This window comes from Phyllostomus discolor, chromosome 4 (genome assembly GCF_004126475.2).
Source record: "Phyllostomus discolor isolate MPI-MPIP mPhyDis1 chromosome 4, mPhyDis1.pri.v3, whole genome shotgun sequence".
NCBI classification, from domain to species: Eukaryota; Metazoa; Chordata; class Mammalia; order Chiroptera; family Phyllostomidae; genus Phyllostomus; species Phyllostomus discolor.
The window spans coordinates 19,879,178-19,905,523 of record NC_040906.2 but is presented as its reverse complement, the minus strand read 5'-3'; the positions used below and the strand labels follow the sequence as shown (position 1 = coordinate 19,905,523).

General features: G+C 35.1%; 1 protein-coding gene across 7 annotated transcripts in view; it reads right to left on the bottom strand.

The window, feature by feature from the left end:
- The window catches only part of ERBB4 (erb-b2 receptor tyrosine kinase 4), a 970,339-nt gene that overhangs the window by 585,708 nt on the left and 358,285 nt on the right, over positions 1-26,346 (bottom strand). For 6 of the 7 annotated variants that reach the window (XM_036022897.1, XM_028510101.2, XM_036022900.1 and 3 more), the window contains exon 2: positions 21,273-21,424. In XM_036022897.1, the coding sequence (XP_035878790.1) occupies positions 21,273-21,424 (152 nt within the window). Of the gene's footprint in view, positions 1-21,272; positions 21,425-23,827; positions 23,834-26,346 lie in introns of those variants that run through there. The other variant, XM_036022903.1, reaches the window with a different exon arrangement.

The following is a 26,346-nucleotide window of genomic DNA, read 5'->3' as shown; positions in this document are numbered from 1 at the left end:
TAAAGGGAAGTCACATGTTATCTAGTTAGAATAAAGTTTACCAGAATGAAAGAGCATCTATCAAGACCTCTTCAGCAGCAAAATAACAACAATCCTTTTCTATATATAAAAGCTACAGTGCCTTGTGATAAATGTGCTTTCAGAACTACCACCGTCCAGGTATGTCTTGTCACAGTTTTAACTCGATGGCCTTGGGAGGAAGGCACAATTAGTGACGTATCTCTAATCCACATGGAACAGACATAGATGCAAGACAATGTTTCCTCTTGAGGTATAAAAACACATTGTCCTCAAATTCTTACAAGCTCTACCTTATCTGAAAGCTTCAGTTTGGCTCTAGGACGATGCCAATTTATATTTCACAAGTCAGCTCTATGGGGACCTTTACTTAGGGACTTTTTTTTTTCAGATGACTCTAATTACATTCTTTAAATTACTTTCTTTCCTTTATTTATTTATTTTTCCCTAACATAAAATTATCAGTATTGGGGCAAATGGGGATTAGAAGAGCTATCTAGATTTAGTAAGATATCTGAAGCCTGCTAATTCTATTAGAAAGATAATACTTATCACAGGGATATGCCCCCTTTATCGAATCTATGCTTGCGAGTCAGAAGATAAATGATAGATATGCTTTAGCTTTAAAACAGCTGTTCCATTGAGATAGGATTATTTCCATATTGAAGTGAACTGCTGGCAAGGGGTTGTTTTTCCACGGTCTTACAGTCATTGCTGAGTATTAGGATACTGGCGTGTGTGTGTGTGTGTGTGTGTGTGTATCTGTGTGTGTGTGTGGTGTTTGAACCCCAGGATAAATCGAAGGCCTGCAATAGATCTAATTGACAAGATGACTGTTTTCAGCTAATGATTTGTTACATCGATGGATCTTATCTTGACCCCAATTACATACAGCAGCATTCACTGCAAAAGAAAGCTGCATCTAAATGTGAGGGTAAAGTGATGAAGGGGGGTGTGGAGAGCTACGTGGATTTCCATCCCTAGGACTGAGCCAAAGATGCTGCTGTAAGTTTTGGAGCCAAACTTCTGTCCCTTTCCACTATACTTGATACAGAAAGCAACTATTATTAGTTTTCATTGGCCTTATAAATTGCTGGGATGGTTCAGCCTTAATTTTGTCATCCTCGGTGACAGCCACCTTCCTACAACTGTGCTCATATAAATATTTACAGGAGTGTACTTTTCACACAATCAGAGTAAATCAATTTCACAAACCACAAAAGTGCACTATGTGCTAGGCAGAATGCTAAGGTGCGGGATGCGAAAATAAATAAGTCACAGTTCACAGTCCCCCAGGGAACAGCCAAGCGGACGTGGAACTGCAATGTGCTGGGGTGAATGAGATGAAGGAAGTGGCCACTGGGGGCAGGGGGAGTGAAGGGGAGAGGAACCGTTTTGTCTGACAGGGTGTGGGGAGAGTTTTAACAGAAACATAAATCCAGACCAAATGCAAAGAACCTCTTAAGCATTTAGATAACTAGGTCTCGAATCCTGTGGAGTCATTAAAGCTGAGTTTGGAGGCCTGCTTTTCTCCAGAGGTACAGGTTTTTGTCTATTCTACTTAATTGTAAGCCATAGGTAAGTGGTTACATTTGCATTGCTAATCATCTTATTTCCAAATCTGCTGACATTTTAGTGTTGTGTATGAGATGTGCGGGTTAGTCAATTTTTAATGACTGTTTGTTTATCCAGACTTGGGCACAGCCAAGGGACCAGTCCTTGATTGGTGAATCTATTAGGGAATCAGCATTTTTCTGCATATGAAACTTAAATATGCAGAACTGCCTTACAAGCTTTCATTAATGGCATTAATAAACAGACATGCAAAAAGGATATCCCAGACAATGGCACCCAGTAAGCACTCCAGGTAGAATTATTGATTGGACCAATTTAAGGATAAAACTATAAATGATAACTCTGAAAGGTGTTATGCATTTGGATCAAGAAAACAACATGCTTTATATTAACTTACTTTTAACATGGAAAAGATAAAGCTTTTCGTTAGAGTATAGTATTTCTCTTCCACTCTTTTCTTTCAGGTCAAAGATTTCTACGCTTCTTGAGGGACAAAGCATTAGGCCATGTAAAATCAGTGAGGAAATATTTATACCACAAAAAATAACAAATCTATACCTAGAGGAACCATATCTTATTATCCCAGAACTGTAAGAATTACATTTTAAAAAATAAAACATTGAAAATGTTTCTATCACCTGGCACTAAATGTATTATATGGCAAATGAAAGTTAAGTCAGAAATTTCTTAGACCCCTAAACACCGTTCATTGTACATTACAGATTACCCTTTCATTTCTCACTTATGTTGTTCCATTAAAAATTACTAGGTGGTGTTTCATAAATATGTTTGTGTAAATTACAATAAAGTTGTAAATACTTCCTCTCCTCCTAGAAACGCCATTCATGGCCCCGCTTTCCTCCACCCTCACTGCACCCCCATGGCTGCCATTGCAATCCTTTTGAGTAGACAAGATTTACCTTTTCTTTTTCTTTTTTTATCACAAATTCCTTTGTTTCTCACAGTAGTTATTCACTGTCGGTCTTCCTGGTTATGGTAATGTCCTGCTTAAATTAATTACATGTATAGGACTCTGTATTTTGAACTTGTCCATATTACTTGCCCTCTTGGAGAAAATAGATATTGGAAATGGAAAAAGATCAGGTCATAACAACTTATTTTATTAATTTTGGCTTCCTCTAAAAAATGTATCTTTGGCCTTTATTACTGATTCTTTTCCTAATTTTATTTTACTTATTTGTGGTATTTGAAGTTGCCTTCCTTTTTGAAATTGTCTATTTTTTAAGGTTTTTATTTGTACTAATTTAAAAATCCAATTAATTTGCTTCTACAATTATATTATTTTAAATTTCAATAAATTGGATTAACATTTAACCATTTTTTTCATTCATCTTTCTGACTCTAAGGTGTTGATAGCTTGAAAACAAATTTGGTGTTTGTTGTCATTTCTTTGATCGTTTTAATCTTTAGGGATAGTTTAGTCTATAACAAAAAGAGTCTTTCTCAAAGGGAAGGCTTTCCTTTTGTTTGTCTTGTTCTTCTTTGTACGTCCTTCTAAAATGCCATGTGATTGTTCAGACAATTAGTAAATGGTCACTGATAACCATGTCCAGAAGGGCATACCACTAGGCATGATATGAACGTGATTTAAACATCATCGGTAATAACACCCAAAATCTACTTGATATATCTCAGTTGGAAAGTTTCACTGGTATCTCAAAGGCAGCATTTCCTACATTGACATAGATCTCTGCCATGTATTCTAACTCAGTGGCAGTGAAACCTCTTCTACCGGATCGCCCTTTTATTTTTTTCTTCATCCTCAACCACAAAATCCACACTCAATAGTAATTGCTATTAACCCTATCTCCTAACCACATTTCAAATCTATTTACTCCTTTCAAATGACAGTAAATTCCATTGTCCAAGCTACTATTGTCTTGTGCTTAGACTTCTGCAATGAACAAACCAGTATTTCCACTTCAGCTTTTGTTCCTTTCTACTTCTATGTCCTGTTAACATACAGCAGTATTATGTCTGCCTCTCCATACGTACGTCCATCCATCCATCCAACAGTCCATCCATCCATTCATCCATCCATTCATTTCGATATTTATCGGTAGAGGGCGCTAGTCTCTTTTCTCTTCCAGAAGTCTGTCAACACTAAATATTCAGTTCCTTTCAGTTATTTGAAATTGTCTAGCTTCTTCTAGTCTTGAGGCTTTACACATTCTGTTATTTCTGCCTGGGATGAGTTCATTACACTCTTCCTCACTTTCAGGTAAGCTGAAAGGGCACTCATTTTTGAGAAGTCTTTCTTCACCTTCTAGTCCAGCACTCTCCAATGAATATAATGTAAATTAAACAACCAGCTGCATATGTATTTTCATTTTTTCATTTCTACATTTAGATAAATAAAAATAAGCAGGTAAAATTAAGTTTAATAATATATGCAATTTAATACAATATATCAAAATAATATTTTAATTATGCAATTGATATAAAGTATAAATGAGGTGCTTTATATTCTTTTATATTTATTAAGTCCTCAAAATTCTGTCCACATTTAATAATTACAGCATACCTGGTCTTGACTTCTCTCTTTTGTGATAAAATATAAAAATATTTCTGATTGGATATATGCCAAATTTTAAAAGTCTTTCTAAATTGCATAAACCATAGAGTAGTTATTAGACAGAGAAAAAATAAGGCTGCCTTTCCTATTAAATACAACTTGGTGTTTGATTTTTTTCTTACAATATATCTCCTACTTTTTAAGAAAAAAGACATTAATTACCATTGTGAACATAATAATTATACACAATTTAAAAGGGAAAATTTCCAAAAGTTAAAGGCCTATGAGGTATTATAAATTCAGTGTCATTTGTGAATAAGTTTTGCAGTTTGAAATAGTACAGTGGTTAAAAACATGTAGCTTTCTTGTATAACACAAAACAGAGCCAGACAATTATTCTTAAAGGCAATTCATGGTTCATTTTTCAGCACTGAGTAGTTCTTAAGAACTGGGAAGGAATTAGTCGATCAAAAATAGTTTTAAAAGAGTGATCCATTGAGCTAGAAATCAACGTGTGAACTATACATTATTTATTACCCCAATTCAGACATGTGGATTATTCCTGTCCCTATTGCATCTGGGTCCCAGGCATCTGGTTCTCACCTCTACGTGATCAGTGTTGTATCACACTGTAACAATTTGATCTTTGCTTCTCTCCACTTGTTCTGAGTTCTCAAGTTCAAAGAACTGATCCTGTTTACCTCGCTATCCCTAGCACCTAACACAGTGTCAGGAACATAGCAGGATGTGCTGCTCCCAGTTAACCTGTTTTGGAGTATGTGTCCCTTGGGGTTTAGCCTTACGACTTGGAAAATAAAAACATAAAACTTAGCAGTACTCTTCTATCCATGTCCAAATAATAACTGAAATTAAATGATTATACTTCACAATTCACCTGAAATTCGCCATGTCTGTTTGTTGTAAAAAAAAAATACTACATGCTTATGGAAGTATGCATACAGAATAAGTGTTTGGCACCACAGATTTATGATGACTGCTGTTTGAGACAAAGGTAAAAATGAAAACTATCCACGTCTTTTAATAAACTGAGAAAACATTAAAGAGCAGAGAGTTTCCTTGACTTTTGTTTGGTTGTTTTCATTTTTGTTTGATATAAACTTTAATTTACATTTTCTTCCCAAAAGCTGACAGAATCATATACTGGATAAAATATGTCATTTGCCATGAGGGTTGAATATTTTAGTTTATTAAACATGTCCAAATTAGAGGTAATGAATGATTAATGTCCATTTACCTTTATTCTTCTATGATATTATTGAAGCTGGAAAACACATTTAAAGGGAGACACAGTCATAGTTTTATGTGTTTGTAGTATGAAATTATCAAGCTATTAATCTTAATCGAAGAGCCTGATTCCCAGAGCTTGAACCTGGCCACCAACCTACAGAACCATGTCATCTTTCTGAGGTCAAGGAAAATGAGAGGCTGCTTCCAGTCTCCTCTTTTCCCCATGCTCTTGTCCAGGGAGGAAAGATTCAAAATAACTTGATACATGGGCAATTTGCTCTTTAGCCCCTGGAGTTTTCAACAAAGACTTTATACATTCTTGAACACTCGATACTGCAGACAGCAGGGGTTGTGTGCCTTCCCAGGTTCAAACTGTGCACCGAGGTACATAGTTGAGACTTGTGCCGACACATCGCCGTTGACTCTGGGGTACGTGGTGGTGAACTACTGGAGAAGAGTTCCACGCAGGGAAGGTAAGGGCACTAACTCACACTAACTGGGTGCCTACAATGTGCCAGGGTCTTTAAATTCATATTTTCTTTCCTGTTGCTGGATGGTACCAATGGCCCAGTGCCGAGAAAATACAAGGTATTCAATTAAGTGTTCTTATTCCTTTCACCATCTAACAAGGTATCCCGTTATATCGGTAGAATGCTCTAATTGTTAGAAAAAAAATTTATTTTAAGCCAAACTCTGACTCCTTTCAACTTCTGCCTAATTGTGTCCTCTGGAACAACTCAAAACTAGGCCACTCCCTTCTCTATGAGGACCCTTCACATATCTGAAAACAATTTCAGTGTTGCACTTTAGTGTTCTCCTCACCAGTGCCAACACACCCACTTCTTTCAACCGTTACTTTGGAGACAGGGCTTTCTGAAAACGTGTTGTCCCAATTGTTTATTATAGACACAATCTCAGCCAGTCCTCAAATGTAGGTCTTTACCTGAACATAATAGTCCACATGGCTGGTGAATGAATCTGTGCTGAGCAATTTATTAACCAACAAATTAGACTGTCCTTTTGGCTGCATTTGTGCTACCAGGACATGTGATTTTTTCCCATGTATATTTGGGAGCAGGGGGAGGCTGTGACATGAGCCGTGATTAAACAATTAAACAGCAATATAGACCAGGCTCCTTTTTGTTTGAAAACATCTTGCAGCAATTGTGAGGTTTTCCTTTCAGTTAGCCACATATACAATATGACTTCTATAAGGACAATATAGAGGGCATTAATAGGGCTTAATTATCTGTGAACTTCAACTTTTCGAACAGTTCTCAAGTGAGTCTTTTCAGAATGCCCTGAGTTTAAGTTCGGCCAGTACTGATGCACGGCCCTCAGCAAGTCTGTTAACCTCTCTGGGCCTCGGTACCCTCAGCATTTGAAAAATGAAATTGCCTCCGGACTTCACGGGGGTGGCGAGAATCACTCAATTAAAGAGACAACTGGAGCATAAACGTGAAGATACTGAGGCAAAAGGTGACTTATAAATCTTGAACAGAGAAGTCAAAGGTTTTTGAGGTGAAACTATCCCACTCAAAGGATTAAAAATCTGAGCAATTTGGGAAGCCCTGGGGAGGTCATTTAACACGCGCTTTATTTATTAGCATGTTCCTACACTCTTGGCTTCTTCTCAGGTCACCCCAGTCCTCAGACTTTCATTTTCTGCTTTACTTTTTCTTCTGAGCTTTTCACCTGGCCTGTCCCTTTCTAAAGGAATCAACTTTCCTTTTACCATATTCCTCTTCACTTGTATCACATGTTAGTTAATTTGTGGCTCTATTTCCTTGGGAGGGACATTGGATTGCTGACCCCATGAACACTGACACCTTCCCAACAACCTCCTTCATGGTGGGCGGGGGACGGGGATGAGAAAGCAGGTGCTGTTGCTGCTGCCTCACTGAAACAGACTGAGAACTGGGGACACAATGTCCAACTGAGTGTCATGCCATTGACATCCAATGCCCTTTCACTGATAGAGTAGAAAATCCAAATGGAATTCGCCCAGAGCGGTTATCTGTGAATTTTTATTATCAGGACTGCTTTAAAATTAGGTCCTGCAATCAAAATGCAGCTTCCCATCCTGACTGGAAATGTGTTGTAATTATATTCAGTAAACCAGAGGTTAAGCCAAGCTCTTCAGGGAACTACATCTCTTAGAAAGAATTAGGTTATTGCCAGAATAGGCTTAAGCACAACCAATCATTTGCTGAGCTTAACTTCTTATTTGCGGATCCTAATTACAGAGTAGAAAAAAATTGCAGGGGTCACTTCGTCTTTGCAAATAAAAGTTATACTGAAAAAATGCTCTACTGACATTTCCATTTTCTGATCACCCTGCTAACCCAACACTTGATTGAGCCCAGACAGTGCACAAAGCACATTTTGCTTGAAAGGGTCTTCCTGAAAAACCGATAGAAACTCCAGGAAGCTTCCACCAGGTATCTTCGAAAAGAATTGGCTCACCTTCCTTTGTTTCTGTTATAGCCAGGACAATGCATCTGCCAAAGGGCCCAGATGTGAGATTTCAGTCTTTCATTCTCCTTCACCGACAGCCTCTATCGGCAGTATTAAGTCCTATTAGTCTTTCTTTACAACGATCACTGAATGCATCACATGCTTTCAACTGCAACCAATTAGATCCAGGCTCCATCAGCCTAGTGTCCCAGACTAAAGTAATACCAAACTGCTATGAGATTAAATTTCCCAAATAATATTTTCCCATTAATAACCTGTCATGCCTTAAAGGCTCATCACGATTTGGTCCTCACCTTTCTTTTCCACCTAACTGCCCTACCATGTCCCCATTTCTGTTGCATCCTAACTCCTTCCCATATGTTGTACATTAGTCCTCGCTCTTTTTGTCTTTTCTTGCCTCCATATTTGTGTGGTGAATAGAAAATGGAGATTTCCTAAGGGAAGGTATACCTAGAATTCCTTCTCCATTTTCTTAATTCTTTAATAGCCCTTACTCTTTTACCATAAACAACTTTGGCTTTATTTCCTCTATGTTTTTTTTTAATTTCATTTATTTATTTATTATGAAGTTTAGGTTTACAACAAAATTGATACCCATTGCTCCCACCTATGAATAGCTTCCCCCATTATCAACAGTATTCACCAGAATAGTGGGTTTTTAGTTTTTGGTTTTTACACTGTGAACAAACCTACATTGACACATCCTAATCTCCCAAAGTCCAAAGCTTACCTTAGGTGTTCACTCTTGGTATTATACATTCTGTGGGTTTGCACAAAAGCATGACAGCATGCATCTATCAAGTATTTTCACTCCCTTACACACCCATTGTGATCTGCCTATTTATCTCTCGCTGCCTTCTTCTTTTCCTCTCTTCGTCTCCATAGTTTTGTTTTTTTCAAATGTCATATAGTTGAATCATTTTTATGTGGCCTTTTCAGATTGGCTTCTTTCACTTAATAATATGCGTTGAAAATTCCTCAGTATTGTTTAATGACTTGATAGTTTATTTCTTTAAGTACTGAAATATATTCCATTGTCTGGATATACCACAGTTTATTTATCTTTTTACCTGCTAAAGAATGTCTTTCAAGCTTTGGCAATGAATAAAGCTGTTATAACTATCTGTGTGCAGGTTTTTGTGGAGACATAACATTTTCAGCTCCTTTGGATAAATACCAAGGAGCATGATTGTTGGGTTATATTGTAAGCGTAATATCTTTAGTTTTGTAAGAAATCACCAAATCACCAAACAGTCTTTCAAAGTGGCTTTCCTTGTACCTGATCTCATTAGGAGAGCTTTGCATTTCTCACCTTTAAGTGTGTGATGTCTGATTTTTCTTTTTTCATTTGTTTGTTTGTTTGTTCTTGTTTTTTTCTTTTTGGAAATAGTGTTTAACTAGTTGAGAAAGTTCCTCTCTATTCCTAGTTTACTAAGAGTTGTAGTCATGAATGTGTGTCAAATTTAGTCAAATGCTATTTCTGAATCTATTGATATGATCATATATATATTTCCTTTATACACACACACACACACACACACACATATATATATATATATTTCCATTTTAGTCTGCTAATGTGATGGATTACATGAACTTCATTTCAAATGTTGAATCAGCCTTACCTGTGATAAATCCCACTTGGTTATGACATGTAACTCTTTTTATACTTTTTTTGTTTTGACTTACTGATGTATCGTTGAGGATTGTGACATCTACTTTCGTGAGATAATGGCCTGTAGTTTTCTTGTGATGTCTTTGTCTGATTTTGGTATTAGAGTAATGCTGGCCTCATAAACTGAGTTAGAAAGCTCTCCCTCGGCTTCTGTACTCTGAAAGATACTGTAGAGAATTGGTACTATGTCTTCCTTAAATGTTTGGTACTATCTAAGAAATCTATCTGGGCCTGGTGCTTTCTCTTTTGGAAGATTATTAGTTATTGATTCACTTTCTTCAATAGATACAGGCTGAATTAAGCATTAAACTGTCACTGTGCCTTGCACCTATCGCAACAAGTGGTATGTGTCAGGCACTAGTCCATGGTAACCCCAAAGGTGTAACTAACTCTAAGGGTGCCGATAGACACTATGTTGTTTTTTCTCTTGAGTAGAGAATGCAGTTTCTGTATGATAAAATTCACTAGGAGAAAATCACTTAACCCAGCTTGTCTGCTCAAAGAACAACAGTTGACTGAACAATTTATTCTCATTTACTTTACACAACGTCTATATAAACTGATAAAAATGCAAAGGACATCTCACAGTCCAACACGTTTCTACCCAAAGTGACATATACTATCATACAGATATGTATTCTTGGTAAACATTGACTTTGCTTGGCTTGATGGGAGGGGCAGGAATGGAGATACAGATTGAATTTAGGGGGCATGCTAAATTTGGGGGAATAGAGATAACATATTTAGAAGAAGTTTTTAGATGATGTGTGATTTTCCAAAATGAGAAGAGTGGAAAGACATTCTAGAGAGGAAAGAAATCTCATGTAAAAGTATAGAGACCTTAGTTTATAAAGAGTAACTGGATATAAAGGACCATGTTCATGGGGGAAATCTCAGGTAGTTAAGGCAGACCAGAGAAAAAGATACTTAAAGTTGTGAAGGTTATAAGGCTTTGTCCTTCACACGACTGAGGCAGGAACCTGGACTACTCACCTGCCCTTCACATTGTTATGTATGAGAGTAAGTATATAAGTTAATTTTCCTATGTTTCATCTACATGTAGCATATTATTTATTATTAACCAAATCATTTTTTGGAACATAAGATGAAAGACATCATAGATGCTATAAGACATTAGGGAGAGAAACTTCAATTAGAACAATAAAAAAAAATATTGTCAAATCACTTCTTCTTTCCTGACTAAAAATGTCATAAAGAATAAAAGAATGCACTCACTATTTCATTTAATCTTTGTCATTCCACAAATACTTGCCAAACAGCCACTATATGACAGACATGGTGTTGCATTCTAGGATGAGGCAGTGAGCTAGACATGGCCGTTGCCCTCATGATATGTATTATTGAGGAGAGAAAACAGAAATTAAGCAAATACTTAATAATTGCTGTCACGGAAGCGCTTCAGAGAAGTACAGGGTGGCATGAATGTAATAATGGAAGGAATCCAGTGAGACATGGAAGTTAGTAAAGCTTCCCTGAAGAAATTCTTTTGTAGATTTCTTATTAAATTCATGTGGCTGACATTGGGTAATACAATTATTTTTAAGTGGAGATCTGTACATTGAACAGAACTTAGTCTTGGTAGGCGGGAGGTCTGTGAGGTACACTGAATTTAGTCCGGAGAGGAACAAGTGTACGCGTCTGTGTGTTGGTGGGGAGAAGATCAAGGAATGACAGAGAGGGCAGCAGAGTTCGAGAGAGCTGAGCACACAGGGAAGTGGGTGGCAATGAAAGGATGTCATGAGTTTTGATTCATCCATGATAGCGGAAGGCAAGGCATACAGGCTGGGCCAGAAAATATAGGAACTTAATATGAATTTTGGCCATTGTCCTCTGAGGATGAGAACTTTTAAGAAAGAAATATAAGTGTCGCAGGTTTGATTCCCATTCAAGGTACAATGCCTGGGTTGCAGGCCATGACCCCCAGCAACCGCACATTGATGTTTCTCTCTCTCTCTCTCTCTCTCTCTCTCTCTGTTGCCCCCTCTCCCCCTCCCTTCCCTCTCTAAAAATAAATAAATAAATAAAATGTTTAAAAAATAAACATAGAAAATACATTTTAAAAAATTTTTAAAAAAGAAAGAAATATAATCTAGCATTGGCCCATATTTGATTGCATTTTCCTGTTTTTTTTTTTTTTTTTTAATCAGGAACTCTTCTCAATGCTTTATTGATTTCTCATTGATCTCTGTCATTAATACTTCCCAATGCTTCCATGTTTGGATATCTTTTAGATCACTGGAACAACCTTCACGCATTAGGTAGAGCATCTGTATTTTCATTTAGCTATTGATTGCCTCTGATAAACAACCAAGCTTTTGACTTGCAATTTCACCTCTCTAACAATACAAAATCACCACCACCCACAAGCTGAACCTGTAAGAAGCTTTGTAAAAATGTAATGTCAAGTCTTCGGATCATTGCTCAGGAGTCGGTGCCGTGGGGATCAAGGAAGAAAGGAAGAAACCCAGTTGCTTCACACAGAGCCACCTCTGACTAAGGCACTGCTGAGTGCCAGAAACCCTGGTAAAACTTTTATTTTTGGAAACAAATGTGGCACTAAGTTGTTTAAGAGGATTGAAGTCAGCATTTAGATATTTTGATTTCCACGTAGAGATTTAGTAGAAATGATTTCAAAGAGGCTTATATTTACTAAAACAAATATCTTGATTTTTATCATAATCATTATATATTTAAATATAATATTTTAAAGTTACACGGGTCCAAATTAGGGATCAGGAGAAATCATTGCAGTGTTTCTAAATGTAACAGCTTGCGCATTTTATTTTTCCTCTTTTGAACTTTGAATTATACTCTGTGTGACTGAAGAAAGACCTTGACAATTGATTTGGTCTCACATAAAATTGTTCATCAACTTTTAGTCTGTCCTTTTTTTAAAGAAAATAAAGTGCTTCATTTTAAGAGAAAAAATAAACCCAATAATAATGTAGCTAATTATGACTTTTATAAAAGGTTTTACTTAACTATATTACAATATTTGGATTTTAGAATTTAAAAAAGGTTGTCCATCACCAAAATCCTTCCGGCTGGTCTTAAAAATTTGTATCATTTGTTCTCTTTCTTTGAGCCATGCCTTGGCTACTTATCAATAAAACAGGCAAATAAATAACTTTTACATACTCAATTCCCCTGATCAAAGAGTATCTAAGAATCATAGAGTAAAATGGGCTTGTTACCTGCATTTTTCTCTAATTAAAGTTAATACAAGCCTGTAAATTCATTATTCTCACCATTTAAGCCAAATTTAAATACTACAGCCCCCAGAGGTATAAAAGAACACTTTCCATCTGTGCAGCATACTAATAAATTCATTTCTAATTTAAGTACATTTGCAACAAGGGCATTGTTTTCTGGATAATACATTACAATTTCAGGACTTAAAAAACTTCTCTTAAGCAGTTTTATTTTTATTAATATTCTCTTAGTAACATTTTATATGCTTACACTAATTTGACTCAATCCTAGAAAATTGTTGCTACTGTATATACATACATATAAGCATAAATTGTCACTAATTTAAATGTGTAATATATGCATGTATATTTATATATGAGAATTATAAATTATACTGATATATTTCTTATACCTAGCCTTTCTATTACTCCCTAAATATATATTTTCTACTGAATGTACATTTATATAGGGACTACTGACTTTCTTGTGTATTTAATATTAATACAGAGATAAAACTGTTGTATATATTTTAATATTTAATTTAAATGATTAAGAAGAAAGTTTTAAAAAGATGTTTATATAACTGCCAAAGCCAGAACACAGGCATTTATATCTTTAGATTTATTGTGTGGGATTGCTGAAGAGCATCAGAATTTTAAGTCAGTGTATATTTTCAAATCAAATGGTATTTAACCTCTGAGAAAAAAATATATTTTCCTAGGATAAGTGCAAATTGCATAGCTTTTCAAATGTAATACAAGTTCTATATTAGATTTGGTGCAAAAAAACAAGTTTCAATTTAAAAGCCAGGTGTAAACACATAACGCAACATTGATATGCTTTACGTTCAACAGTGTCAGAAACAGCTTTCAGAAACTATCAAAGCTTTGAAAATCCCATTTAACCCAGAATGTCTGCTTTGGCCTAACAGATATATTCAAATATGATTCTCTCTACTTTCTTTTTTAGTATCCTCTATCACGCTCAGCTAAAACTTTGTCAACCAGATGCAGCAAATATGATATATTTCACCACAGATGTGTTTGTACAGGAAATTCAGACAAAACTAGAGAAATTACATAAAATGTTGGAACACCAAATCTAGTCTCATGCTTGTTCACCTATCAAATGTATTTCCTGAAGTTTCTTCAAACATACAATGATTAGTTCTAAGTATTTTGAATGCTGAGCTTCACAGTCCTTTCTGGACACCTGTTCCAATTGGTGACATGGAAGAAAAACTTACACTATTGTACTCAGTGAATAATTAGAGAATATAAATATTTGATATAGGAATCTTACTTCCTTGCCCACCATTTAATGGAGTTATAAATATACCACTTATTTATCTCACAAAGCTATTCATAAAACCAAATTTAGGCTTGCTCACCCTTACTATGCAATCCTATCAAAATGTGTGCACAGCTGAAATAGACAGCTGTATTAGAAAATATTGCACTTTAATTATATTTTAGGTAAATGTGAGAATATAATACATTTGGACCCCTTATTATGCCAGACATGTTTCATTTGAGTGATGTTTTCCTTTCTGATTTTTAATGATTAAAATATGACTAGTTTTCTCATCCTGACTTCACTCAATCTCTTCAACACAATCTCTCCCACACAAGTCACTCTATCTGGTATTTAATGAGCTAAAAACAGTCACAGATAGGCAGTGGTAGCCAGTGTTTATACAAACTATTCAATAAATCACTTTCCAACCCAAAGGAATAAAGTATTTTGTAAATTATCTATGTATCTTTAAATATAAATTATTCAACATAGGATTTTGATAAATAATGCTGTGCAGCATAAAGCTTAGCCCAAGCATAGATTGAAATACAATAGAGGAGGATATGGGAAACAATCACAAATATAAAACCACCCCTACACTATGTCATCAGCTTTGACACAGGTTGAAATGTAAATATTTCAACATTTTATATTAAATGTTGAAATGATATATGAAATATGTCTGATGGTTCATCGTCACTGAAAACAGCTAAGAGACAGGCAAAAGCAGTGTTACTTGTTCCAGCTCGAAACTCATTATTGCTATATGTATTATCGCTGATTTTATTGTCACAAAACCACACTAATGAAGCCAAGGTCTTAGGTTACAGAAAGCCAGTCAGCATTGTAGAGTCTCTCAGTTACAGCTTTATCTGCCTTATTTAAAAGACTTGTCTTTAGTCAGAAGAGAAACTATGTGTGAGTGTGAACTAATGTGTATCCATTACCAGCACTGGAAAAGCAACGCAAATTCTATGTCCTTGAGGAAAATGGTTGAAGAGCAACATCCTCATACCTGAAGAACCCATATATATCCTAATGAAAGAGGATGATAGTTCCATAACATATTAACCAGAAGACAAAGATAATGTTTGAATTTTCAAATAGGACATTTTGTTAAAGCTAAAGAAGTTCATCATTACCAAGCCCTTATTATATGAAATGCTAAAGGGACTTATTTAAGAAAAAGATCAAAACTATGAACATTAACATGACAACAAATTCACAACTATCAACAACTGAATCTAAAAAACAAAAACAAACTAAGGAAACAACTAGAACAGGAACAGAATCATAGATATGGAGATCTTTTGGAGGGTTATCAGCAGGGAGGGGGGAGGGGAGAATAGAGAAAAGGGGGCAGGAATTAAGGAGAGGGAGAGGTTAAGAATAGTATAGGAAATGGAGAAGACAAAGAACTTATATGCATGACCCATGGACCCATGGACATGAATTAAAGTAGGGGGATTACTGGAGGGAAGGGGGGTACCAGGTGGAAGGGGGCAAAGGGAAAAAAATTGGAACAACTGTAATAGCATAATCAATAAAATATACTTAAAAAAGGAGAAGGGGGCATGAAAAAATTAGGACCATTTTAGCAGAACATGAACAATTTATATCATTGCTATAAATAAATGTTTTATTTTTTACTAGTTTAGATGGCATTTCTTACATATTAAAAAAATCCCTATAGCTCTGCCTAATATACAATAAAAGTAGCTAATGTCTTTCAAAATGCATAACACATGTTATTCATGATCTGAGAGGTTACCTTTTTAAAAATATTTTTGCTTTAAATTTGGTAATTAAATCACACAAATTTCAAGCATACAATTCTATAAGACATCATCTGTATAGTGTATTGTACGATCACTACTCAAAGTCTAGTCTCCTTTCATCACCATTTACCCCCTTAACCACTGTATACCCCAGAAAATTCAAATATATATATTGTATTGAAGGTTTGTAAATTTATTTTTAGAGAGAGGGGAAGGCAGACAGAGAGGGAAATATCAGTGTGGTTGCCCCTACTGTGGACCTGGCCCCGCAACCCAGTCACGTGCCCTGACTAAGGACTGAACCAGCAACCCTTCAGTTCGCCAGCCCACACTCAATCCACTGAGCCATGCCAGCCAGGGAAAATATATATTTTAAATAGTATAGTTTTCAATCTCATTGCCCTTTGCCGTCAAGCATAGGATATTGTTGCCACTATTTAGAAAGATGTCAATGTATTAATTTATCCTTTATTCATTTTACAGTATAAAATAGATGTATAATCATTAATGTATAATTCAATGAATTACTGATATTCTTAATAACCTAGGTCAGTGAGTCAGCTACTTAATAAATTTTTCTCTTCATAATCCTAATAAATACTATTTCCAAAACAATTTGCACACAACAAACTCAAGCAATAGATTAAAAATTAATACCTATTATAGCACTGGTTAAGGATAGGTGTTAACACTTCATATTATACATATATGTTGTGCTATATATTGCCTGCTTTCCATTTAGTTGACACTTAATATTTATTTCCTTAAACTAAATATATAAAACAAAATAAATTTAAAGTATAAAAACTGGTAGGTCTGGTACCTCTTTAGAAGTGTTGAGTTATAAATGTGGGTGGAGGCCAGAAAGTCCAATGCAGTGACACAGGAGAGAAAACTCCCAAGACTCCCAACAAGAGTGGAAGAACTACTAGTTCATTCCCATTACTTGCTATATTTTACTGTGTTTGAGAGGCCCACAGTGTAAGACCGTAGTGAAAATCTGCTATTGTTATACCTTGCTGTTACATGTTATATGGTTTAACCTGTGACATGGATTAAACGCATAGTAAATAAGTTTTAGGGTCTTTCTCTTGACAACTATGTGATGTCTCAGGGATCTAATGTTAAATATTGTCCATTAGATTTTTTCCCCCAAAAAAGAAATGTAAAAACATGGAGGTTATAACAGAACTGTGTTCAAAGGTGTTTGCAGAGATAAATATCAAGGCTGATATAATAAATCCATCTTCAAAAGAGTACATTTCAAGGTATTTTAATAACATATATCTAGTAAAAATTAATAAAGTATCTCCAAAACCGTGTAATTTTTTAAATCATATGTAAGCACATTTTCAATCCAATTTCATAGGCCCACTTTTTCTGTTTTTGAGATCTTGGGAAATGTACTAAAAGAGATATTTTAGTTCTAATCAAAGAAAACAGCCTTATCAAGTTTAAGGAAAAAGGGAAAATCAGTTCAAAGTTCCTACCAAGTTCCAGGAGTATCATATGAATACAATGTCTAGAATGCAACCAGTCTTCAGAAGCAGACTGGAACCTAGAAATGAATGGTTCCCCCAACAATAACTTGGGGTGAAGGATATTTCTCTGCTCTCTCTGTTTGTTTCAACGTGCTGCCTCCATTAGAACCTCAGGAAAAAGATGGCTGCGTTCTGGTGTTCAAGCGGTCAAGAAACTGGTACAGAAACTGAATGCTCTAGGTCACAATTTCACAGCTTCATGGGAAGGGATATTGATTGACCCAGCCCATGTCTTGTGCCCCCACCCTTGATCTTTGGTGGTCTTAGACTGAAATAACCTGATGGGGTGCTCACATATTCCTTTATCTAGAGAAGACACTATGTGGAACAGTGATCTACAATTAGTGTTATTGAGTATTAAGAAAACTACTCATTAATTTGCCCATTCAAAAATACTTACAGAAACCCTATTATATTTCAAGCACTGGTCTAGACACCAACTAATCAGATAGTAAAAGAGATAAACAAGGTATCTGTGTAAACTGCCCTTACAGATCATAGAAATTAGAGTGGTTTATGGCTTTGCTAACTAGAGTTGAACATAAGTATGAAAAATCTTTCAAAAACAAAAGTAATTTCTTAAGTTCCTACAGACAGAAATGAATTCCAGAATGAAATCCGAGATCTCTATCCCTGATGTCTTTCTAAACACATTATAGGTTTGGGCCATTCACAGAGAAAGAAAAACTACATATCTCTGAATGACGGTTCCATGACTTGCTCCATGAATTGTATTGTTACATAAATCTGCCTGAGGGCTATGCAATCCGTAGGATAGGTTAATGCAAGTTTACTATTTACTCTCACAATTCAAAACACTAAAATTATAGTATAATATAAAATCACTAGATTCCTTTTACATGGACTCTACTTATTTTAATGTGTCCATTTTGGGCAGATTATATACTTTGGAATGATTCCATTCAAGCTCCACTTTGATGGAAGCTCCTGAATTCATCAGAGTTAGCCATTCCTTTCTTGGCCCAGCACCCACATCGCCTATTAACAGAAGAACATGCCTTCGATATTCTGGCTTCTTTCTTCTGTCTTAACAACTCTAAAATGTTACACGTCTATACATACATGTATACAATATGCGTGGTACATAGTATATATACATATACAAACATGTATTTGCAGTACTTATGTATTATACTCTGTAACCCTCCACAACACTACAAGATTGTGGAAATGGAGAACAATGGAGTACTTGCTGTTGTATCCTTGGGCTGAGATCGTTTGTTGAGTGAATAAACACACATCACACTTAGAAATGGTTATTTTCCATAGGAACAACAAATAAATGAAACGAGAAGATGGCATTAAGATGCAAAAAAGCCTATTCAAGTTATCGTTAAATGAATGCATGGGTTAATACAAAGTTTATATGAATTTTTTGAGATGCAACTTTGAAACCAAAAATTGCTGTTTTAAATAAACAACTTGTTTCTGGCTCCAGGTGGAAACCCTGATCCTCAATGTATGTTTCCCAAATGTGTTCCTTCTATTAACTTATTTTTTACTTCAAAATTATTCCTAAGTAAGTAAACTATCCAACCACATAGACCATATTTCTCAAAAATTTGTATTTCATATTTTATGTTTCTAAAGATTAAAAATTAACTAAAGTCTATTTGTATCATGCTATTCTGTTATCTATAAGAGCTCAAAATTATAAAATTTAAAAATATATGAGTTTTCTATTACTTATTTCTTTAATTTTTTAATTTATTGATTTCTAGAGAGAAAGATGAAGAGAAAGAAAAATCAGTTTGCTGTTCCACTTGTTTATGCATTCATTGGTTGCTTCTTATGTGTGCTCCAACTAAAGATCGAACCCACAGCCTTGGTATATGGGGATGACAGTCTAACCAACTGAGCTATTTGGCCAGGCTCTTTATGTTACTTATTTTAAAGACTGTTACTTACAATACTGATGACTATATTTTATTAAGCCTGTAAAATCTATATCTATGCTATATATCCTATTAATTCTTATATAAGAACAAATTCTTAGTTGGACAAATACCACATAGCAAACAAAGCAAATAAATCTTAAGAAAAAAAAACAAGGATCTAAGATTGATTGCCTTTGAAATATTTTTCATATTATTTTGATCTAAAGACTATTTAAACTATTTATATCCCTGGATTCCAGATTTGGAGCTCAGTTTTTCTTTTTCTACAACATCACTGAGTTCCTAGGCATCTCTAAACAAATCTACAAATCAGCTCATATACCATGAAGAGCTCATTTCGATGTTGAAGAATAAAATCTACCTGAAGATAATCAAGTTAAAAGCTTATGAGGAAAGTTTAATAACTAATACTCAGATATATTCTTTTGAGGGGATGTTACGGGATAATTTGTATGTGTCCCTTCTCAAAATAACAGTCCAAACTAGAAAGAGAAAATGTGAAGTTCTTTATAGGCCCTCTCATTCCAGGATTTAGATAACTATTACTATATATTTTTGATGAAAAAGTATGTCATAATTAAACATAATTATTTTAAAAAGCTTTGACATACAACTCATAGCACCAGAGTCATACCACCTAAGCAGTATAGTATAAAAACCTTTATTTCCTATACTATACCTAACACAAGAATCATTTTAAAGACAGGTATCATATGCCTCATAATGTTCTTTAGGTTTTGAGATGGTTCATTTACTACAGTTGTTATTATTTCTAGACACGTTCATTATATTCAAAGCATTTAAAATCACTGTTTTTTACTACTTATATAAGTATAGAATTATTCAAATTTCCATGATTTACTGCCCACTAAACTAGGTTACCTTAGTATCAGTCTTCACATCGTGTTTCACTTGATTTATGCAAGAGAAATGTGTAAACATTATTGAAAACAAGATCTTATGTAGCCTGTGGATGCTATGTATCCTATTGATTCTTGTATGAAGAATAAACCATTAATTATACAAACAACCACATCCCCATGTCACTTTGCCCAAATCCCTTTGGAGTTCAGGTTTTCATATACCTATTCTGGTTAAAGCAAAACACAAAAATCTGTAGGCATTAATCACTAATACAGCCTGTTTAACAGAAGAAGAATCAGTGCAAGCTAACCAAATTTGTAAAAGGACGCTAGTTGTCTGGGTAATTTGTATGTACATGTACAGGATGGAGCAAAAGGAGGGTACAGTTGTGAGTACATAAAACAGTTAATCTTGTGTTATTATTGATTAATGATTATATTATTTTATATATAAACTACTGTAAACTTACTTCCCCCCTACTCTGTATACATTTATGTTGATCCACAAAGTACTTGTAATTACCTGTGAATCTACTTTAAATAATTTGCAGGTTTTCCAAAACAAACATCATTGTTCTTCCAAAGGTAACAATATTGTAATAGTAATTATAGTATTACTATTATAGTATAATACTATAATACTATTATACTATGCTATTATACTATTATACTATTATATTACTATTATAGTATAATAGTATAATACTATTATAATAGTCATTATAGTAATGTAAAATAATCTAAAATTTCCAAAATGATAGACAAAGGAACAGAAGAGTAGATTTCTAGCTAAAGTTACAATTAATATCTGATTGGTCCACTGATTCTCTCAGTTTTCCTCTTGCTTATAACTCAGAAAACAACAGACTGGCTAGATACCATGCACTGCACGCTGAAAGACCTTTATCAATCTTAGGGCCACAGTAGCTGCTCTAAACACAGGATGCCCATCTTTATGACATTGTGACTCTTGTTCTGTCTCTGGGTGTATGTTGGCACCTCTTATCTTTTGCCTACAATGGTCCCTGCTGGCCAGAAGAGCAGAGCCATCAGGTGCAAGCAGGCTGGTCTACCTTTATGCATCAGGATACCACTGTTCACTCACAAAGAAGAGAAAAAGTGACAGCTTTACCCGCAGAAAGGAGAGGTCGCGGTTGTGCTCGATGCTGGTTATCTCCAGGTTGCCCATGACCACCTCACAGTTCTCATAGTACTTGCGCAAGGCCCGGTACTGCTGCTCCAGGTCGGAGAGAGAGCTCAGCTTGTTCTCCGTTCCAGCACACACTGCCAAGGCAAGAAGATGCATGGGGAGTTAGGTAACCTCGATATGAATTGTGCAATACAATAGTATCTTCCTCACCTCTGTGCTCCACAATTCAACTGCAATGCCCTGAGTTCAAATATTTTAAAAGCTATTAATTAAGACTTGTAACCCACCCTGATAAATATCTTCACTTTAATTTTCCCAGACTCATTGAGATATAACACAGTGTAAGTTTAAGGTGTACACCATGTTGATGTGATATAGATGTTACACAATGACTATCCATAGCTAGCTAGCACTTCCATCACTTCCCATAACTACCATTTCTTTTTTGTGGTAAGAACACAAGATTAACTCTCTTAGCAACTTTCAAATGTACAATACATTATTGTTAACTATGATCATCACTCTGTACATTCGATTGCCCTATTCATCTTATGACTGGAAGTTTATATTCTAATATCTTTCCCATTTCTGCTACCCATGAGCCACTGGAAATCATCATTCTTCTGTTTCTTTAAGTCAGTTTTTTGGATTCCACATATAATATTACACATGTATATTCATAAATAGCAGGTACTAACAAGAGAGAGTAATAAGACATAGGTGCTACTGAAACTATAGCAAAGAGATAAATTTAAAATCACGTTATTTATGAACATATAAAGCATGTAAATACATTTAATTTCATTTAAGCAACATTTCTTTTGGGCTTATAATTTAATTTCCAACAGGATAAATTCTATATATGCAAGTAAAAGAAAATTAAAAAATGATAAAAGTAACACTTTTATTTTTAAAAATGATACCTTTCTATTGCAAAATAAGCTGTTCTCGCTGAGTAAATTTTCTATAGAAAACTTGTGCTTTTAAAACGTCAAAATACTACCTTTTAAAACAAAGCCAAAGGGGGCAGGATTGAGGGTGGGAAGCAGGGATGGTGGGGTGGGAGGAGAGTGGTGGAGTGAAAATGGAGACAACTGTACTTGAAAAACAATAAAAAAATACAACTATTTTACAACTTGTACTGAAACATTTACAAAAGACTGTGTAATAAAATGCAAACTTTTGTTGATATAAATAGGGTCATCACCACATACATTCATGAATGTTCTGAGGTATAATAGATTGGAAATAAATGATTTCTGTTTGCCATCCTTGAGGTATGGTTGTATCTGTTCATATGTGAGCACGTGAGTGTCCACACGTGCGTGTGTTGGTTTTGGTTGTGTGTGTGTTGGCATCTTTTCTGTCCTCTAGAAGTCAGAGGTTTAGCCACTGCTTCTCATGGCTTAGAAGCAGTGCCTGAATGCCTGAATAAACTCTGTACCATTTAATGCGCCAACGTGGATCATTAATGGACTGAAAAACTATATTATGAATCTTATAATAATAGTATGTAAAGTTTAAAAAATGGATGATGAATGAATATTCTTTGAGTAAGTTATATAACATACATAAAATTTAAGGCAAGAGAGAAAGCGTCAACTTTGAAGCCACATGTCATATGCACACTGAGCATCACACACACAGAAGGACACAGAAGGACAGGTAGCATGATCCCGATGCGGTGTGCAGTAGAACAGGTTTCAGTGCAGAAAGGAAAAAAAACTAGATGTGCATATTCTAATTATTAAGGCCTCCTTAAAGTCTGCTTTTGCCTACTGACACATTAAAAATAACAGAAGTTAGGATCTAAATGGCATCAAAAATAATGTAGACCTTTAATCATAGTGGAAGCACATTATAAAAACGAAACACAAACCATTGCCTGGATTTTGAAAGCTCATCAAACAGTATATTTTCTAGAAATACCCTTTGAAAAATGGAATTGTGTCCCTCTAAAAGATCTATTGAAGTCCTAATCCCTGGTACTGGTGAATGTGACCTTATTTTGAAACAGGCTCTTTTTAAATTTATTTCATTTATTATTTTTCATTTTTTATTCTTGTTCAGTTACAGTTGTCCCACTTTTTTCCCTGTGGCTGTCCCCTGCCCCAATACCCCTGCCCCACTGCTCCAACAGTCCCCACCCTGTTGCCCATGCCCATGGGTCCTTTGTACTTGTTCCTGAACGGACGCTCCCCCTTCCACACCCCACTATCTTCATGACATTACTCTCAGTAGATTTATAACAAAATATTTATAAACTTGTAAAGGGTCTGCTGTAAAAAGCTACTATTATATGGGTTCATGAAGTACAGTTTTTGATTATTTTAATTTCCTTTGAAGACAAGCTTGTATTTTAAAGCAACTACTAATGGGCTTAATTAAGCATTAATTAATAAGCCTGCCACAACATTTCTAAAATATATACAACAACACACTAGAATTTATGTAGAACTTGTATTCTACAAGTTTCTTTCAATTGGAAATAAAACACCTACATTAATATCAATATATAAAAATCAATATGTAAACACCTGACTGAAAAGGTTTTTAAAGAGTATTTAGTGTTTTCTATAGACTCTTAGGCAAATTTTGAGAGAAATATCTACTAATATAAGTGTATTATGTTAATTAATGTGTTGCATTCTGCATATATAAAAGAGGTAGAAGAGTAGAAGATTATCATTATTAATTTTCATTATAAATATATGTTTAAGAAAACCACAGTCTGAAAACTTCTAAAACAGGTGCAGTATATTAATCATTATTTTACATCTGCTGAAATATAGAGCATAGCGCTTTGTAAGACATTACCTTTTAATAATATTTCACTTAATTGCTAAAAAGGGGCAGGGTCTAATCAACAAGCAAGTGTGGATGACCCACGGACGTGGACAATGGAGTGGAGATTGACTGTGGGAGCAGGGAGGGGTGTGGGCAGGGCAGGGGACAGCAGTGGGGGAAAATTGGGACAACTATAATAGAACAACAATAACAAATTAAAAAAAAAAGAATTGGTTGGTGTGGCTCAGTTCATTGAGTGCCAGCATGCAAACCAAAGGGCTGCCGGTTTGATTCCCAGTCAGGGCACATGCCTGGGCTGTGGGCCAGGTCCCTAGGAGCGGGTACATGAGAGGCAACCACACATTGATGTTTCTCTCCTCCTCTCCTTTCTTTCCCCTCCCTCTACAAATACATAAAATCTTTAAAAATTAAAAAAAGGTATTATAACTTATATTCAGAAAATGACCCCCAATTCAGAACAGTCCATGGTTCAATCAATAAGCCACAGTGTTTTGCATATACCATATGAACAATATCTTTCTACAAAAAAAGAATCCTCCAATAAACAGAAAATCTGATTAATCAGACTACTCTACTTTTCAAAGCTTCCGGTCTCTGGAGCATTTACTACACACAGTTTTGTTGTGGAAATATTTTTTTCAATGACAATCCCTTGTGTATTTGTTTGACACAAGATGCCTATAATCAGTAATATATTCCTCTTAACTTTTATCTTGAAAGACACACTTGCTGTTAAAAGAACTAGTTTGGATAGATGCATAAAAACCATTTGTATTTCTCCCCGTGATGCCTTCACTGAATGCCTCACGACTTCCATTTGTCAATCGATTTTACAATCAGGCAATGTATACAAGACAATGCTGAAACCATCAAGTTTCATTGATTTCACACAGCTGTTTATCAAACAGAATTGAAAAATCATTTTCACCAGCCAAAACAAGTTTAACAAAACTCTGCCCCCTTTGCCAACACTACAATAAAGTCCTTAAACCATAAGCTTATAATAGTTCAAGCTTGAAAAATCCTAAATTTCTATATGCTCCTTAGAGTTTCCATTCCAGCTAAAACTCCAGGAGTAAAACTATATATGTTAGGCCTTAAAATTGCCAGTTATTCTATTTGGTAAGATTCTATTGTAAATGTTGCCCTGGTTGAAAAGATGGCTTTTTATTCTTCTTGTGTTACAATTTACATCCAACAGTGAATAAACTACATAATCTTCATTCAGAAAAAAAGGCTATAATTAGGATTTTGAAGCAACATAAAAAGGTTGATTAACCAAATTATTTATTTGATTTATGGGGAAATATATTAGAAACAAAGTGAGTAAACATTAGCAATACCCATATTCACACTAGAAATCAGTATTGCCTCCAGGCTTGCTATGTATGGCCATGGCAACCAGTATTCCACTGGATATACAAGAAAATGACAAGAGGAAAAGAAATTAAAAATTAAACAAAAGTCTTGCCTAACTTTCAAATTGAATGCTTACATGAACTATGAATTAAGAAACCAATGATTATTTATTTAGCATCTATCATTCAGCTAGTACCATGAGAAAATATGTATTGATAAAAATGTCCAAGGTCTTTTGTAAGAGCTCACGTAGTTTTCAAAGGCACATAGTAAGAAAAGAAGTGAACAGTATACATGAGCTATTTATACACTGTGTGTGTACCATTCAGGAACTGTCTGCATATAACATATTTAGTAACATAAAAGTCCCCTAACCTTTCCAGTTTAACGCTAGTAAGTACTTTCTCATTCAGAAATGTTAACATAAAAAGTGTGCTGTGTTTTAGTGAGCACGTCGAGTATTCAGAAAGTTGGAGCTGTAGTAAACCCCAAAACACAGGGACCGGCAGAAGTAAGGCCTGCTTGAGTGCGGTTGGTAGCATAATAATACGGGTGTAATAATTTACAGTTTTAATTTGAACATTTCACCTAAAATGTCATAGGGTGTGTTTGAGTGTGATATTGTTATGTTACAGAATTACATGCTTATGACTTTGTAAGAAAAGATTTTATAATAAAAAGGGGCATTACTTGTGCCAGACCCTCTATAAAATATTTAAAGAGAGCGGGAGATGTAGCAAACATTTTCAGCGACTATTATTGAGTGCTACAACAGTTGCATGGAGACAGCAAGTTTTGGCAGCTCTGTGTTCAAAACACATCCAAAAATGGGGCCACATTCGTCACTGCCACCACCACGGTGACTTCATCCAGGCTACCCTGGCCATCT